At 31.6% G+C, this 19,166-nt stretch overlaps 1 protein-coding gene across 1 annotated transcript; it reads right to left on the bottom strand.

Annotated features, from left to right (window-relative positions):
• Nucleotides 1-4,889: 4,889 nt before the first annotated feature.
• LOC119616444 (AFG3-like protein 2) lies at nt 4,890-13,895 on the bottom strand. Its single transcript, XM_037972780.1, has 5 exons — nt 13,772-13,895; nt 13,432-13,652; nt 12,928-13,376; nt 12,475-12,873; nt 4,890-6,444 (listed from the first exon to the last, which is right to left on the bottom strand). The coding sequence occupies exons 2-5, from the start codon at nt 13,519-13,521 to the stop codon at nt 4,971-4,973; spliced, it is 2,412 nt and encodes an 803-aa protein (XP_037828708.1). The 5' UTR covers nt 13,522-13,652; nt 13,772-13,895; the 3' UTR covers nt 4,890-4,970.
• Between the last annotated feature and the right edge of the window lie 5,271 nt (nt 13,896-19,166).

Consider the following 19,166-nt stretch of genomic DNA (forward strand, 5'->3'; position numbering starts at 1 on the left):
ATTGTTAACATTGTTTACGTCGCCATTTTTAAATTGTGTTTTGCTATTTGTTAAAATTTGTGAAAAGTTGAAAAAGTGAATTAAAAGTGGTTTTAAAGTAGTGGTTTTAAAGTATAATATATAATAATATAATTAAATCGTTAATATTTTTAACTTAAAAGTAATATTTTTTATTTATGTTTTGTTCACATTGTTGTTCAAGGAAATTTTATTTTGACACAATCTTAAATTATTCCAAAATCAAAATACATGTGGTTGTTGTAGATGTTGTTGTACAACAAGTGATGTCGCTACTTTATTAATATACTTTGGTAAAGTATAAAATTATTAACGTGAACTTTTTATTGGTCGTTACATTGCCGATACTTTTCGTTTATGTTTAACGAAAAAAAATCGGTGAAATAAAATTCAGAATACATACCACATAACGACAATTATTGTTAAGTAAAAATTTTTACTACTTAACGACAAAATGTTGTAGTTAAAAGATATACTAATTTGTGGTACATAATTATTAGTTTTGATTGATTTGGAAGATTTAAATGATGGATTAACGAATTAATTCAGTGTCAGTAAGTAATAAAAAAAGTCTGTAAAAAATATAAGTAAAGTTTAGTTGGTCATGCCGGTACATGATACACCGCAATAAATGGATAGGTATACCGCTTATATGCAGGTTAGGGATGCCAAACGGGAATTCCCGAAAATCCCGGGATTTTCGGGATTTGAAAGTACCGAAAACCGGGATTTTAAAAAATGTAATCCCGGGAAATTTCGGGATTTTAAAATCCCGAATTTTTAAGTATTTTTCCGCTATTTTATACATTATAAAGTACTAAATAAGAGAATTTAAAAAGTTTTTGGACTTAAGATGACTCTACTAACTTACAAGCTGAAATATCAAAAAAAAAAAAAAAGTAAGAGTGCTATATTCGGCTATGCCGAATATGCTTTTCTATAAACATCAGGGTGATATTACTCATCAAATTTACTGATAGGACCTTATATGAGAGGTAGGGTGAATCATTGACCGTTTTTATAAAATTTTTCATAATTTTTTTAGACCAATTTTGGTTCATACACTTTCCGGTAGGAAGATTTACGTTCCTATAAAAGTTTCTTAGCTTTTGGCGAGTAAGAAACTTACTTATCTCAAATTTCATCTCTACACTCGTACTTGTAAGCCAGTAATAAGCGTTAAAGTATTTATCTGGATGGGACCTTATGTAGGGGTAGGGTCAATTATGGACCGAAACACATAAAACTTGGTAGAGAGATTTTGACTCGCATGAAACATATGTGTATCGAATTTCATCGCTATACTCGTATTTTTAAGCCAGTAATGAGCGTTAAAGTCATTTTTTTAACGGGACCTTATATGGGGGTAGGGTCAATTATGAACCGACCCACATAAAATTTGGTAGAGAGGTTTTGGCTCTTCAGGAATTTACGAATATCAAATTTCATTGCTATACTAAATAGGCATAGATACTATCGGATATATAAAAATAACAAGTACGAAATTATAGGCGGGCGAGGCCGACCATATAACCCCATACACCAGTTATGAGAGTAAAATGTAATTTAGTTTTCATAATAAAAGTATACCTCGCCTCCGATATATCCTAGCACTTTATTGTTAAAAAACTATTTTTCTGAAATATGCTTGGGGGAAGGACGCCATCATATGAGTCGATCCTCATAAAATTTGGAGGGCGAATTTACGGTTACATAAAATGTTTTATGCTGAATTTCATTGCGACAGTTCTCTTTTTAAGCGAATTGTGGACACTAATTCTTTTTTAAAGCTGTGTTTTGTATGGGGGCTCGGATCAAAAGCCCGATCATTTCAAATTTCATCAGCGTATTTTAGGACAGTATAAAACAAAAGCACTACTCCGGAGAAACCCAATATACCATCCCTACTAAGGGTATAAAAAGGGCAATAAATAGGCATTGATACTATCGGATATCTATAATGGAAGTCAACCTGTCAATAAGATGGCGAGAAGATAATTCCCTTGGTTAGTGAACACGGGATATAAGGTGGAGGAGATATAGGTGCAGTACAGGTGCTCTATGTAGCCTCGTATAGATCCCCATTACACATACTATTTAAATATTATTTGGAAACCATTGTAAATTTGGATATCATGGGTATTATTTCAGGTTTTTATTCTACTATTCAGTGCCTGGGATGGAAAGATTTTTATTCTAAGTATGTACTTTGAATTAATTTGGAAAGTAAACACCTACTAAGAGTATTCATATTGCAATATGAAATAAAACATTTTATTTTTGTCGGTAAATTATTAAGATTTTTTGAATTTTTTTTTATATTTTTCGGGATTTAGAAATCCCGAAAATCCCGGGATCCCGATATCGGGATTCCGGGATTTATTTAAAAATCCCGAATCCCGGGATTTCTAAAAACCAGTCCCGATTGGCATCCCTAATGCAGGTTTAGCACAGCGATGATTTGATGATATTCTTCTTTTTTGGGTTATTCTAACCAATTAGGAAATAGTAGTGTAAAGTCAAGACTGTAAGTTGAATAGGTGATGGTTATATGTTATATAAAAATAGATAAAAGTTGAAACTGCTAAATATAAATCATGTTAGGTATTTATCTTATATTATTCATTTACTTGCTATTAAACTTGCATATAATAACAAAATACTGAAATTTATAGTATATTAATGTAATTTGAAGCCAATGCATATCGTTATGCGCTTCTATATGAAGGGTAATAGAAGGCCTCATAGAATATCTACTATTAAATTCTATTAGAAGACATTAAAATTTAATAAATGCAGGTTTGCTGAAGTCTTTGTCGAGGGACAATTTATACAGCATATACCTGATGGATGGACTACTAATGACATCCAAATAAAATTTATTTATAATTAGATAAGACATTATTTATTTTAAATATTTTTATTGTGTTGACAAATTAATTAGAACATTTCCACTCTGTATTTTGAACAGCTAACATTTCTTTAATGGTGTGTACAGTAGAGTACTCCAGCATTATGAACGTAGCGTAAATATGTAGGGGATAATAAGTCGATAGAAGAAATGTTCGTTATTTTTTTATTTTTAAAAATGTTGAAATACTTTTGTTGGCTTTTACTAAAGCCCATCACATTTTCTAAAAGAAAACATTAATCAAAGCAAATTATACACTTTGATAATATTAATAAAGTTAATTTTTTACCACAGATTTGAACAACAAAAATAGAGTTTTATTTTAGCATATTTATGCAATTTTTCCAGCATTGGTTCCGGTCGAATTTCGACCGCTGGGCAAACTCTAGTTAATATTAAATTGTCATGTTCTTTTTTATAAAACATGCATTGTTTTGATAACAAACTGTGACGTTTTCTGTTGTTTTGTATGGTAACACTGCGAAGTTTAATCTTTTACTCAAAAACATCAAATGGGATTAACATCAGATTAAATTTATTTTTAGATTAATTAATCTGTTTGTTAATTGGCATTTGATTGCCAACTCAAAAACCCGCTCTTAATGCCTACTCATAGAAACTTTTGTTTCAGAATCTACGTGTTAATTGCATTGATTTGTTTTTGTACGAATGAGAAGAATAACAAAACAAAACTTTCCGAGTACAATAAACTACGTACCGCGAGTGAGATGAATGATATTTCTTTCTCTCTCACGCAAAATCAAAAGTTTTCCAAAAATAGTCTCCTAGTGTGGACCGGCAGAAGGAAACTTTAAAAGAGAATTAAGAAAAAGTTTCTCAACTAAAGTTTTCGTTCTGGACCGGCACTAAATAAAGAATAAACATTTGAATTCAACTATTTTTATACCCACCATCAAAAAAGATGGGGGTATATTGATTTTGTCATTCCGTTTGTAACACATCGAAATATTAGTCATAGACCCACAAAAGTATATATATATTCTAGGTCCTCATTAAATTCTAAGACGATCTAGCCATGTCTGTCCGTCCGTCTGTTGAAAGCACGATAGAGTCCGAATGGAAAGAGCTAGAGGGTTGAAATTTCACATAAATATTTGTTATAGGTAAGGTTTGTCTGGTATTGAAAATGGGCAATATCGGTCCACGTTTTCGGATAGCCCCCATACAAGTGGCCGCTCGAAAAGCAGCTTTAATAGGCATAACTTGTTTAAAAATATGAATATGGCAATGAAATTCGACATAAGTAAGTTTCTTATGATCCGAAATCACTATGCAAAATTTAAGGTCCCCTTCAGAAAATGACTTTAACGCTCATTACTGGCTTAAAAATACTAGTATATAGATGAAATTCGACATAAGTAAGTTTCATACGAGTCAAAATCTATCTAAAAAATTTTATGAGGATCGGTCCATGATTGACCCTACCCCCCATATAAGGTCTCCTTCAAAAAATGACTGCAACGCTCATTAATGGTTTAAAAATACGAGTGTAGCGATGAAATTCGACACAAATAAATTTAATACGAACCAAATTCTGTCTACCAAATTTATGAGGAGCGACCCATAATTGACCCTACCCCCCTATATAAGGTCCCCTTCAGAAAATTACTTTAACGCTTATAACTGGCCCAAAAATACGAGTATACAGATGAAATTCGACATAAGTAAGTTTCATTCGAGTCAAACGAGGTTTGATGGTGGGTATATAAGATTCGGCATAGCCGAATATAACACTCTTACTTGTTACTTTTCAATTGATTTCCTGCACGGGTTCCCATTATCCGATTGAACTAAAATTGAATACCAGTTAGTTTTAGGCACTAATTAACAAAATAAGACCCTTCCAAACAAAATTAATATTTTTAGGTACCTCTAATGTACATACATACACATATGGTGAAAAAGGCTGTTAAAGAAGTTCACAAAATAAAGACTCATGTTGTTGTTGCAGTAAAATAGACATTTTTATTTCAATATACATATATGTACATATATATATGTAATCTCATTAACATACTATCTATGAAGCTGTAGCTGCAGGTTTTGCTGGTGGAGGTGATGTCGATTCAGGATTTTTCTCTTTATTCCAATCTTGCAAACCTTTGGGCAATGAGGTGTCTTCTTCGAAGGAACCAGTACCCTCTACAAATTCCTCGTATGTTGACTTCTCTTTAAATGGCCGTGGTCCTAATAGCTCAATCATGTCATCACGACTCAATACTTCATTTTTCAGCAAACGCTCAGCCACTTTCTTTACATCTTCTTTGTGTTTTATTAATAAATTAGTTGTTACTTTATGAGCTTCTTTTATTAAGCTACGTACTTCCTCATCAATCATTTGTGCTGTTTGTTCGGAATAGGGTTTAGCAAAGACGGGATCGCCCGATTGGCCAGCATCAAAACTAACTTGACCCACTTTTTCGTTCATGCCGAAGCGTACTATTTGAGCATAAGCACTGTCAGTTATTTTCTTTAAATCATCTTGGGCTCCTGTAGTAATACGTTGGAAAAAAAGCTCTTCAGCTACCCGACCTCCCAAAGTCATACACATGCGGTCGAATAATTGTTCTTTAGATAGTAAATATTGATCTTTGGGTAAGTATTGTGCATAGCCTAAACCTTTTCCTCTAGGTATTATGGATACCTTAAGTAGGGGATCAGCATGCTCTAAGAACCAGCCAGCAACAGCATGCCCCGCCTCATGATGAGCAACAGTTTTCTTTTCCTCCGGCGCCAGTACATTAGTTTTCTTTTCCATGCCAGCAATAACGCGTTCAATCGCTTGTTCAAAATGCTTTTGCACAATATATTCATTAGAATCTCTGGCAGCTATCAAAGCAGCCTCGTTACACACATTTGCTATATCGGCTCCAGTGAATCCTGGAGTTAATGCGGCCATCTTACGAGCCAGTTCCTGTTTGTCTAGTTGCGTTTTGAGAGGACCTAAATGTACTTTGAAAATACTAGCTCTACCTTTAATGTCTGGAGCTGGCACAAATATTTGCCTGTCAAAACGCCCAGGCCGGAGAAGAGCTTTATCCAATATATCGACACGATTTGTAGCTGCCAAGACTACTACATTGGTCGTCGTATTGAATCCATCCATTTCAACTAGCAATTGGTTCAGAGTATTTTCCTGTTCTGAATGACCTCCAAATGACTTTCCGCCACGTTTTCGGCCAACAGCATCGATTTCATCAATAAACAATATACAAGGAGCATTTTTACGTGCCATGGCAAACATATCACGCACTCTAGAGGGACCAACACCCACAAACATTTCTAAGAATTCGGATCCGGAGACCGTAATAAAAGGCACATTAGCTTCACCTGCGGTGGCTTTGGCTAATAATGTTTTACCAGTACCAGGAGGCCCAGTTAACATGGCACCTTTGGGTATTTTGGCGCCTAAATCAATGTATTGTTGAGGGTTTTTTAGAAAATTAACAAATTCCATAATTTCAATTTTGGCTTCTTCACAACCTGCAACATCTCTAAAAGAAATACAAAAAATTAAATCATTTTTACATATGATTAAACAAAAACATTGATTTTATTCGTATTAGACTCATGTTAGAAAACACATACAAAATTGTTACTCAAGATAATAAAAGATCCGTTATATTATACATTTATCTATTAAAGTTTAATCCCTAAGGGCCAATCTTTAGGTGAAATATTAGCGATTAAATTAAAATTAGTCCTCGAAAGGTGTTTTTGAGTACTCAATTAGTTAATTTTGTTTGCAAGTTTAAGCGCCCAATGGAGGTGGTTTAATCTTAAGCACGAAATGCAAAAGTGTAAACAGCTGATGCAAAAAAATTAATAAAATTTTTATAAATATAAACATTAAAATGTTCTATTTATTGATTAGTATAAATTATGGACACTTCAAAATACATTTTTTTGTTTTTAATTTAAGTTTTCATTAATTTTCATATTAAATTTACAATTGTCTTCTTCTTTTTATAAAATATGCATTGTTTTGATAACAAACAGTGAAGTTTTCTGTTGTTTTGTATGGCAACACTGCGAAGTTTAATCTTGTACTCAAAAACATCAAAGGGGATTAACATAAGATTAAATTTATGATTAGATTAACTAATCAGATTATTAATTGGCATTTGATTGCCAACTCAAAAATCCTCTCTTAGAGCCATACAAAACAACAGAAAATGTCACTGTTTGTTATCAAAACAATGCATGTTTTATAAAAAAGAAGAAGACAATTGTAAATTTAATATGAAAATTAATGAAAACTTAAATTTAAAACCAAAAAAATGTATTTTGGGTGTGTAAAGTAATAGGCACTACGCCTGGCTTAGATCGCATTTTATATGAAATGATTAAACACCTTAAGCATACATCGAAATTAAAACTACTAGAAGTCTACAAAACTATTTTTGACAGTGGCGTATTGCCACACACCTGGAAGCTGGCAGTAGCAGTTCCCATACCAAAAATTAAAATCCTGCAACGGTTGGTACCTTTCGGCCAATATCTCTTCTACCGTGTCTTTCCAAAATTATTGAACGGAGTATTGCTGCAAGAATGTCTTGTTTTATGGAAAACTAATCGCTAAGGAGCAAGTTGCTTTTAAAGCCAATAAGGGGTACGACGACACGCTGCTGCATATGGACTACTACATCACCAATGCTCTTTCTGCAAAAAAACACGTCACTGCTCTTTCTATTGATTTTCAATAAGCATTTGATAGAATTGGGCCACATGTTATTTTTAACATTTTAAAGTTTTGGTCCATTGGTCCTAAAATATTCAACTTTTTAAAATATTTCTTGGCAAATAGACGGTTTAAAGTCAGAGGTAATGGAACTTTATCAAAATCATTTCCTCTGAGTAACGGTATACCACAAGGATCACCGCTGTCGGTAGTCCTATTTAAGATTGCTTTTAACGAAATCAGTAAAATTATTTATGTTTACCGGATTTTAGATCATTGTCTTTATGCAGATGATTTATATATTTTTTGTAAGAAGAATAACAATAGTGAGACAACTGATATTTTTACAGAGCTCCTCCAAGAAATAAACAACTGGACGAAATATTCCGGGACAAAAATCTCTTTAGATAAAACAAATTGTAATTCTAATAACTTCTCAATACAATCTAATGGTAGGAACATACAAAATGTAAATAAGTTAAAAGCCTTAGGCGTTATATTTTCTCACAACTACAGTTGGAAAGAACACCTTAACTAAAACTCTCGTTTTATCAAAAATTGACTACGGCCTCATTCTTACCATTCTTGCAAAACTAGTTTAAATATAATAAAACCAACTTACCACCGTGCTGTCCGGGCATGCGTATATCCCCGACGCCGATTAGCAATATGCTTGCTAAAGCGGGTCTCCCCAGTATAGAAGACAGATTCTATGAGGTCAAAGCAAGATATTTACCAAAACTTCTAATCAGTACTAATTCTGTCATTGACAAGGACATCACCTCAATTATTAATAGTAAAAAGCCAAAGAGAATAATCTCAGCGATTGCAAAGTCCCTTGCTCTGACAGAAGAGTTAAACTTGCAACTTAAAATGTCAAAAAAAATTATTAAGAAGGCGCCTTGGATATTTAATTACTCCTGTACCCTTCCGGCATATGCCGTTGTAGGCGAAGACGGTATGAACCTCATCTTAGAAACTCTTCAAGACTACTCATCTGTTTTTACGGCGGAAAATTCTGCCATATACCAGGCGATTCGTCCCGTCTTAGCTGACACCCTGTCGGTGATGAATGCTATTTTAAGCACTTTCAACTACAAATGGAACATTATCATCAAAATACGCAAAGTACTTATAGGCAACGAGAATAAAGTAAAAATTTATTGGCTCCCAAGCCACATTGGCATCCCTGGCAACGAAAATGCTGATTTAACAGCTGAATATGCGCCTAGTGCGCACATCGGCAGAGCGTAAAATTTTCTTTCCATACTAGCACTACTTCACTTTGTTTTTGAATTCTATGCACTGAAAGAAAAGTTTGTAAAATTATTTAGTGTTTTTGGTGTAGTGACTTCACTACTTTACAGTGTACTGTATTATAAATAACCAAAAAAACATTAAAATTTCTGGACTTTTTATGAATAGGATTGGAAAAATTTAAACACGACCTATTATTTTTGAACATTGCTCTCGGGAATGCATTTATTTGCAATTTTAGATACAAAATGAATCTTAATATATACTCCATGTAAATGAAAGTAAAGAAATAATGAAAGATTTTAAAAAATTAAACAAATAATGGACCGTTAGGTGTAAAAAAATATCCTCCAAGAACTTTTGCGCTCATATACAGTGTTATAAATGTCAATTAATTGGAAATATTTACAGGATAATGTTGTAAATAGGCTTGTATATCAAGAATTAACATAGTAGCGGGTATTACATTTGTTTAGGAGTTTATGTCGTTCATTCACCTTTATTAAAATTCCCATTATTTTTTACAATTACTCAGAAAAATATTCTTCAAATAAATATTAAATATCAAACATTCTCATATACAAAAATAACTTTCGGCAAACAGAGAATATGTTTAACAACAGAGATTTCTCTATGTGTAACTCCATCAAAAAACTTCCAAGCTCTCATTCTCTTAGTTTGGAAGTTACGTACGTGTGGAAAATAAACCAGAGAGCTCAATTGAGAGCTCGCTGCGCTTGTATGGTCTAGCGCCCCAGTAATTATGGATGCAATAACGGAGAAAAATGATATTCGTCGTTATATTGCAAACCATGTTCAAAACAAACAACATGAAACTCTTCTTCAATACTCTCGCTACTCTAATGTGAACCTCAACAACAAGCCACCTAAGTATCCAATATGGAGAGGGACAAAATCAGAGTATTTTCAAAACTCCGATTAGGTCATAGTGAAATATTTTGTTTTCAAGAGATTTTAAATTTTTTTTTTTGTTTGCTCAGACGAAAGCTTATACAATTTCCTTTAAGGGCTTATCCAATTCCTCAATTTATACAATTTCCTCAAAAAATATATTCTTTAACTCAATTATAAGATTTTTTTAATATTTGCCACTACATTTCCCATATTTCTTATCAACATGGACGTTTTTTTTGTTTTTTTTTTTAACTCAAAAGAATAAACCATATCCTTTAAGAGCTTTGTGGTTACTTAGTGGGATGCAGAATCCAAAATTTTTAAGAATTAGGTCCAATTTTTCTTCGAAAATTTTTTTCTTCTGACAAAACCACATTTAGTGGTTGAATAAAAAAATTACAACATTTTTGCATCGCGTTTTTAGTTAAAAATACAAAGAAAAAGAAATGTCACATTCAAAAAAGTCAAATTTTTTAAAAAAAAATTACGTCTATTCTTGGCAAGTTTATAAAGGTCCCGCTCTGTCCTCAGATCTCTGACATCAACAAGATATACCTTAAATTGCGTGAAATTACTACACCTATTAAATACCGTTTTTAATTTTAATTTTATTTGATTAATGCGCGCACATGGACTATAAAAAAAACTAAAAAAAATAAAAATGTTGATTACATTTGTTTAAAACCGAAAAGTATTAATCAAATTATTATAAGGTATGGGAATTTTGACTTATTTCGGTATTGGTATTTTAGCGTTATCGGTATTTTGGCTTATTTCGGTATTGGTATTTTAGCGTTATCGGTATTTCGGCTTATTTCGGTAGCGGTAATTTAGCGGTAACGGCCGTTGTCCTGAAAAGGTATTTTAGCGGTAACGATAGCTTAGCGATAACGGTTGCCAACCTTGATTTTTAAATGTCTAAAATCTTGTGACTCTTGTTTATAAAGGATGGTTCTGTAAGTTATAAACTGAGAGTACAGTTTTGAAAAAACTCTGGTAAATTTCAAAGCATTTTTTTAATATTTTAAATTTTAAATGTTCATAAAGTTGAGAGATAATAAGCTAGTGGTCTGCAATTTTGGAAATACATGTGTTTTGATATATTATACCGAAATGTATCAAAACATTTACTTGTTTTAAAAGTTTAACAAACACGAGGCATTTTAATTCAATTTCATCGATTCTTAAAAATTTTTGATTTTGCTTATATCCCACTAAGTAACCAAGCTTTCTTTTGAGTAAAAAAAAAAAAAAAACAATAAAAACTTCCATTTTTTAAAAAATCGGGTAAATTAAGTAGCAAGTATTGAAAAAAAATCTTATTCTAGGGTTAAAAAATAATTCTTTTGATTAATATTCCACTCGCATCCCATTATGGGACTATAGAGGAAATTGTATAAGCTTTCATATGAGCAAAAAAGAGTTTTTTGAAAATTAATTAAAAAAAATAAAAAATTTAAATAAATTAAAACTAAATTTGGAAACAATGAAGAAATAGATATCTGAACTCCTTTGGACAATTATTGCTAGGATTAATAGGTGAAAAGTTAGACTCATTTGAATAAAACCCTGTATGATCAAAATGTCCAACTTTGACCATCTCTAAGTCCGGCAATTCTAGACCGATAGAGCTAACTATCCAATAGTACTCTATGTACAAAATATTCGATGCATTTTTGCGAGAAATTGTGGGTGATAGAGAAAATCAATATCAGATTCAGTTTATATAAAATGTCTGTAATATATGAACTAAATATTCAATGATAGTGAAAAACAGATATCAGATTCAGTTTCAGCAGCTAAAAAAAAAACATTAAAATCAGTTACAAAAGTTTTTTTTCGTTGGCCTGTGTACTTATTCTAGTTGGAACTTATATAAACTAAAAGATAGCAAGATTTTTCCCGCATGTAGTTTTTTACCGTCTTCTGTGCTTGAATTGGATTTTCTTTTTTTGATCGGTATTTTTAAATTCATTAATTTTCATATTAAGAGTGTGTGCCAATCGGTAACAATTTACTTGAAAATGTAAATTTTTGATAGATATGAGGTGAATAAAATTTTACTAGCTCATCTCATAGGGCTATATAAATTTTTGACAAATGAAAAGAAAAATTTGAAAATACAAAAAATAAAATATTTTATAATTTTAGTTTATAATACATTTGTGATTGTAGAAATTTATTTTAATAATAAAAAAATCATTAAAAGTGTTTCATTTATTAAAATAAATGCAGATTTTCTTGTGAAATTAGTGGCAATTGTAAAAATTTAATGTAATCAAAAATTTACAATTGTCTTCTTCTTTTTTATAAAACATGCATTGTTTTGATAACAAACAGTGACATTTTCTTTTGTTTTATATGGCAAATCTTGTACTCAAAAACATCAGAGGGGATTAACATCAGATTAAACTAATGTTTAGATTAACTATTATGATTATTAATTGGCTTTTGATTGCCAACTCAAAAACCGCTCTAAGAGTTTTCTAAAATCCCTAGTTTTCTAAAAATCCACTAAATAAAACCTATTACGTAGTGAGAAAACATGGGATGTATGAATATCACTTTGTTAATATTACTGTATATCTGACACTTCACGCATTGCTCTTTAATATAATGTTGAAAAATACATTTTAAAAAGATTATCTACAATTATATACATTATACTCACTTGAATCTGACACCAATTTCATTAGAATTTATCAATTTTGCTGTTGATTGCATTACGCCGCCGAAAAGACCACCGCCTTTGCGCCCTCTGCCACCTCCCATCATATCTGCCGATCGCCTCATCATATAAACTAGGAATCCAATAATCAATAGTGTGGGCAAAAGACCGGTTAAACTAGAAGGTTCTACTTCAGTACGATAAATAACCGGAACATAATTTAATGGCTCAACTCCCTGCTCTGACTGAGCATTTTCCAAATTTCTTTCAAACGAGTCTACACTGCCAATGTTGAACCATAAGACACCACCGGCGTCCTGCGAATTTCCCGGCATTAGTCGAACTCGTACCCATTTCTTGTTTACTACTTCTAGTTTTTCGACCAGTCCTTTGTTTAAGTAACTGAAAAGAAAATAAATTTAAGGAAATCTAGAAAAAAAAATGTATCAAACTTACTTGGTTACAAATTCTTTCCAGGAAATTTCTTTGTAGCCCATTTCAAAGAATGCAAAGCTTCCCAATAACGCAACTGCGCCTACTGCCCCAAATACTAGCCATTTTTCACGATTTCCCTCACCACCCTCACCTAAGGGACGCCCTTGTCCTCCCCTGCCACCACCACCTTGCTGTTTGTTAGTGTTTGCAAACATTCCAAAATTCCAATCATTTTTTGCTGGCTGTTGGGGAGGTGTGGCTGTTGATTTTGTGGCTGGAGTTTCTCCACTGCTTTTTTTATCAGTTGCGGCTGATTCTCCTGCTGTTGAGGCAGTCGGTTTAGCTCCACTTTTTCCCTGTTCAAAATACTTTTCAAAACCCTTTGGTGGTTTTTTACAGAAATAACTAATTTGTTCCAACAAATAACGTACTAAAGGAGCTTGTTGAAAGACACTTGCACCACGTTGCATCTGCAATATAATTTAATAATGAATTACTAATTTATAGCGACACTCTTTGTCTTACCTTTTCTATTCCCAACGTTTTCTGGGACATATAGCTACGTCTCAAGCATATTTCCATAGACCTCGCTGAATTTAGCAATCGATATGCCATTTTTAACTCTTATTTTTAACTTTTTTACTTCCAAAAGGCTGGGTAGAATCTAATTGTTGTTGTTAATTGAATGGTTATTTAACTTTTTTCTCTGCTCACGTACTTCCTAATCTTCAAACACCTTAATGTTTCTAAAATAAATAAACGGAATTTAATTTACCGATTTACTTTAAAACTGTTTTAATCTGTTTAACTAAATATCTATGAATATTTTAATACATATTTTAACATTTTTTAGGAAATATATTACTTATTTTCTGCTAACAAATATTGTGAAATGGTGTTTCTGCAGCCAAAACCCTGCGCTGACAAATATTAACGACGGCGTCGACTGACACAAAATGTCGGCGGCTTAAAATCGACTGCAAGCCGGCTAAAGGCTCAGTTAGTTTGAAAGCCCCGCAACGTTTCCGTTCTGAGACGTTCCATCGACTGTTTGTGTTGTTGTTGTAACAGGTTGGCTTCCTGTTGATACAGCTGTTGCTGAGTTAACAATTTTTGGGCGATTGAAAATCGGGTCTTCCGGAGCGGAGATCCAATTGTGTGTTGTTAGTTTATATGTAAGAACCATGGCATAATAAAGTAAGGTGACTGCAATAAAGCCGCTGATTATTTTTTTATTTTTGTGTAGAGTATGCATAATGTCAAAAGCTGTTATTGTTTACATGTTAAGAATGTTATTTGTTTACATTTCTTATGTCATGTTTGCCATTAGTCTGATTATAGCACAAAAACAAAATACATTTTGTTTTTGTATTGTTTAGTGATGGAGTCACCTTTCTAAGTGTGGCCTGGTAAGAACGTAGCAGCTGTTTTAATACGCTAAAAAAGCAACTCTGGTTTGTTGTGTCGAAAATCAGAGTTGATTTTCTTTCTTTGTGTTTAAAGCTAGATTAAATCAGTGTCAGGTTTCTATAAATCGACTTTCGAATAATCGAACAATCGACTTTTTGTCGAAAAAAGTCGAAGTCGACTATTTTGTTCCAAAAAAGTCGATAACTCTACTATCGTCTGTGAAAAAAGTCGAAAAGTCTGAAAGTCGAATAAAGTCGAAAAAAGTCGTAAAAAGTCGAAAAGTCGAAAAAAGTCGAAAAGTCGGAAAAAGTCGAAAAAAGTCGGAAAAAGTCGGAAAAAGTCGAAAAGTCGGAAAAAGTCGAAAAATCGAAAATTGTAGAAACAAGTCAAAAATAGTCAAAAATTTTAAAAAAGTGGAAAAAAAAGTCAAAATCTCTAAAATAGTCGGAAAAACTCGAAAAAAGTCAAAAAATAGTCGGAAAAAAGTAGAAAGAAGTCGGAAATATTCAAAAAGTCGAAAAAATCGAAAAGTCGGAAAAAGTCGAAAAAAGTCGAAAAGTCGAAAAAAGTCGGAAAGTCGACTATTTATAAAATACTTATAGTCGAAAAGTCTAAAAGTCGACTTTAATTTAAATGAAAAAAGTCGAAAAATCGACTTTTCATAAAATGCAAAAGGTCGAAAAGTCGACTTTTAACTAAATGAAAAAAGTCGAAAAGTCGACTTTTCGTTTCAACTATAGAACCCTAATCAGTGACGTAGCTGAAGAAAACAAACAGGGGATTTTAAGCAAACTTTTTTCAGAGTTGCATAGAAAGGTACTTTTTTGTGTATACACGTGGAAAACTACAAAAAAAAGTAAACAAAGCAAAAAATACATAAAAAACATAAACAAAAAGAAAACAAACCATAACAAACTCATTGATTTATTTGTGAAATATTGAAACATGGAAATAAAATTGGAAATCCTTTTTGAGCACTAAATCTGAAATGTGTTATTGATAGGGAATCGAAAAACGAATCGATCTCTGTAGTAATTTTTCTTCGGGGTACTTTGTATGAGATGCTGTGATATAACAAACTTTGAAGAAATTACAAATTTCATGAAAAAGGTTTTATACTTAAAAAATTTAAAATATTCTTTGAGCAGCAAAACCAAAAAATGTGATCGATAGGTAATCAATAGACGAATCGATCCCCATATTGATTTCATTTCTGGGTACTTGCTGTGGGATGCTGTAACGTAACAAACTTTGAAAAGTTCACAATTTATGGAAAAAGTAGTTATACTAAAAAATTTTAAAATATTCGTTGAGCAGCAAAACCAAAATATGTGATCGATAGTTAATCAATAGACGAATCGATCCCCATATTGATTTCATTTCTGGGTACTTGCTGTGGGATGCTGTAACGTAACAAACTTTGAAAAGTTCACAATTTATGGAAAAAGTTATTATACTAAAAAATTTTAAAATATTCGTTGAGCAGCAAAACCAAAATATGTGATCGATAGATAATCAATAGACGAATCGATCCCCATATTGATTTCATTTCTGGGTACTTGCTGTGAGATGCTGTAACGTAACAAACTTTGAAAAGTTCACAATTTATGGAAAAAGTTGTTATACTAAAAAATTTTAAAATATTCGTTGAGCAGCAAAACCAAAATATGTGATCGATAGGTAATCAACAGACGAATCGATCCCCATATTGATTTCATTTCTGGGTACTTGCTGTGGGATGCTGTAACGTAACAAACTTTGAAAAGTTCACAATTTATGGAAAAAGTTATTATACTAAAAAATTTTAAAATATTCGTTGAGCAGCAAAACCAAAATATGTGATCGATAGATAATCAATAGACGAATCGATCCCCATATTGATTTCATTTCTGGGTACTTGCTGTGGGATGCTGTAACGTAACAAACTTTGAAAAGTTCACAATTTATGGAAAAAGTTATTATACTAAAAAATTTTAAAATATTCGTTGAGCAGCAAAACCAAAATATGTGATCGATAAATAATCAATAGACGAATCGATCCCCATATTGATTTCATTTCTGGGTACTTGCTGTGGGATGCTGTAACGTAACAAACTTTGACAAATTTGCAAATTTAGTAAAAAAGTTGTTATACTAAAAAATTTTAAAATATTCTTTGAGCAGCAAAACCAAAATATGTGATCGATAGATAATCAATAGGCGAATCGATCCCCATATTGATTTCATTTCCGGGTACTTGCTGTAAGGCGGTGTAACACAACAAAGTTTGTAAAGTCGCCAATTTAATGAAAAAGTTTTTATACTAAAAAATTTTAAAATATTCTTTGAGCAACAAAACTAAAATATGTGATCGATAGAGAATCAATAGACGAATCGAACCCCATATTGATTTTTTTTGAGTACTTGCTATCAGACGCTATAACGTAACAAACTTTGACAAATTAGCAAATTTAATAAAAAAGTTTTTATACTAAAAAATTTTAAAATATTCTTTGAGCAGCAAAACCAAAATATGTGATCGATAGGGCATCAATAGACGAACTAAACCCCATATTGATTTTTTTTCTGAGTACTTGCTATTAGCTGGTGTAACGTAACAAACTTTGACAAAGTCGCCAATTTTATGAAAAAGTTGTCCTGCTAAAAAATTTTAAAATATTCTTTGAGCAGCAAAACTATAATATGTGATCGATAGGGAATCAATACACCAATCGAACACCATATTGATTTTTTCTCTGAGTACTTGCTATTAGCTGGTGTAACGTAACAAACTTTGACAAAGTCGCCAATTTTATGAAAAAGTTTTTATACAAAAAAATTTTAAAATATTCTTTGAGCAACAAAACTAAAATATGTGATCAATAAGGAATCAATAGACCAATCGAACCGTATATTGACTTTTTCTCTGAGTACTTGCTATTAGCCGGTGTACCGTAACAAACTTTGAAAAATTCCCAAATATTATGAAAAAGTTTTTATACCAAAAAATTTTAAAATATTCGTTGAGCAGCAAAACTAAAATATGTGATCGATAGGGAATCAATAGATGAATCGCACCCAATATTGATTTCTTTTCTGAGTACTTGCTATAAGACGGTATAACGTAACAAACTTTGTAAATTCGCAAATTTAACCCAAAAGTTTTTATACTAAAAAATTTTAAAATATTCTTTGAGCAACAAAACCAAAATATGTAATTGAACCATATATAGATTTTTTTCCTGAGTACTTGCTACAAGACGATATAACGTAACAAACTTTGAAAAATTCGCAAATTTTATGAAAAAGTTTTTACACTAAAAAATTTTTAAATGTTCTTTGAGCAGCAAAACTATAATATGTGATCAATAGGGAATCAATAGACAAATTGAACCGTATATTGATTTTTTTCCTGAGTACTTGCTACAAGACGATATAACGTAACAAACTTTGGCAAATTCGCAAATTTTATAAAAAAGTTTTTATACCAAAAAATTTTAAATTATTCTTTGAGCAGCAAAACTGAAATATGTGACCGATAGGGAATCAATATACCAATCGAACACCATATTGCTTACTTGCTTTTAGACGGCGTAACAGACTTTGTAAATTCGCAAATTTAACCCAAAAGTTTTTATACATAAACATTTTTAAACGTTCTCTGAGCAGCAAAACTAAAATAGGTGATCGATAAAGAATCAATAGACGATCTAAATAATATATTGATTTTTTTTCTGAGTACTTGCTATAAGACAGTGTAACGTAAGAAACTTTGACAAATTCGCAAATTCAACAAAACAGTTTTAATACTAAAAAAACTGTAAATATTAATTGAGCAACAAAACCATGAACAAAACTAAAATTATTGATCGATAGGAAATCGATAGATAGATAGATTGATTGATTCCTTTATTGATTTTTTTCTGAGTACTTGCTATAAACAGTGTAACGTAATGAACTTTGAAAATTTCACATTTTATGAAAAAAAGTTTTTGTACATAAAACTTGTATAAGACGGTGTAACGTAACAAACATTGAAAGGTTCACATTTTATGAAAAAAAGATTTTCCTAAAATACTGATTAATGAATATTTTAAAATTTTTTAGTATAAAAACGGTTTTATTAAATTAGCAAATTTGTCAAAGTTCGTTACGTTACACCGTCTTATAGCAAGTACACAGAAACAAACTCAATATACGATTCGATTTGTTTATTGATTCTCTATCGATCACATATTTTAGTTTTGCTGCTCAAAGAATATTTTAACATTTTTAGTATAAAAACTTTTTCATAAAATTTGCTAATTTGTCAAAGTTTGTTACGTTACACCGTCTTATAGCAAGTACTCAGGAAAAATATCAATATATGGTTCGATTTGTCTATTCCCTATTGATCACATATTATAGTTTTGCTGCTCAAAGAACATTTTAAAATTTTTTAGTATAAAAATTTTTTCATTAAATATGCCAAATTGTCAAAGTTTGTTACGTTACACCGTCTTATAGCAAGTACTCAGAAAAAAATCAATATGAGGTTCGATTCGTCTATCGATTCCCTATCGATCACATATTTTAGTATTGCTGCTCAAAGAATATTTAAAATTTTTTAGTATAATACCTTTTTCATAAAATTGGCGACTTTGTCAAAGTTTGTTACGTTACACCAGCTAATAGCAAGTACTCAGAAAAAAATCAATATGGGGTGCGATTCGTCTATTGATTCCCTATCGATCACATATTTTAGTATTGCTGCTAAAAGAATATTTTAAAATTTTTTAGTATAATACCTTTTTCATAAAATTGGCGACTTTGTCAAAGTTTGTTACGTTACACCAGCTAATAGCAAGTACTCAGAAAAAAAAAATCAATAT

The sequence above is a fragment of the Lucilia sericata genome, unplaced genomic scaffold, assembly GCF_015586225.1.
Source record: "Lucilia sericata isolate MDLA Ls3-8-SP2 unplaced genomic scaffold, ASM1558622v1 Contig000072F_arrow, whole genome shotgun sequence".
Classification (NCBI taxonomy): domain Eukaryota; kingdom Metazoa; phylum Arthropoda; class Insecta; order Diptera; family Calliphoridae; genus Lucilia; species Lucilia sericata.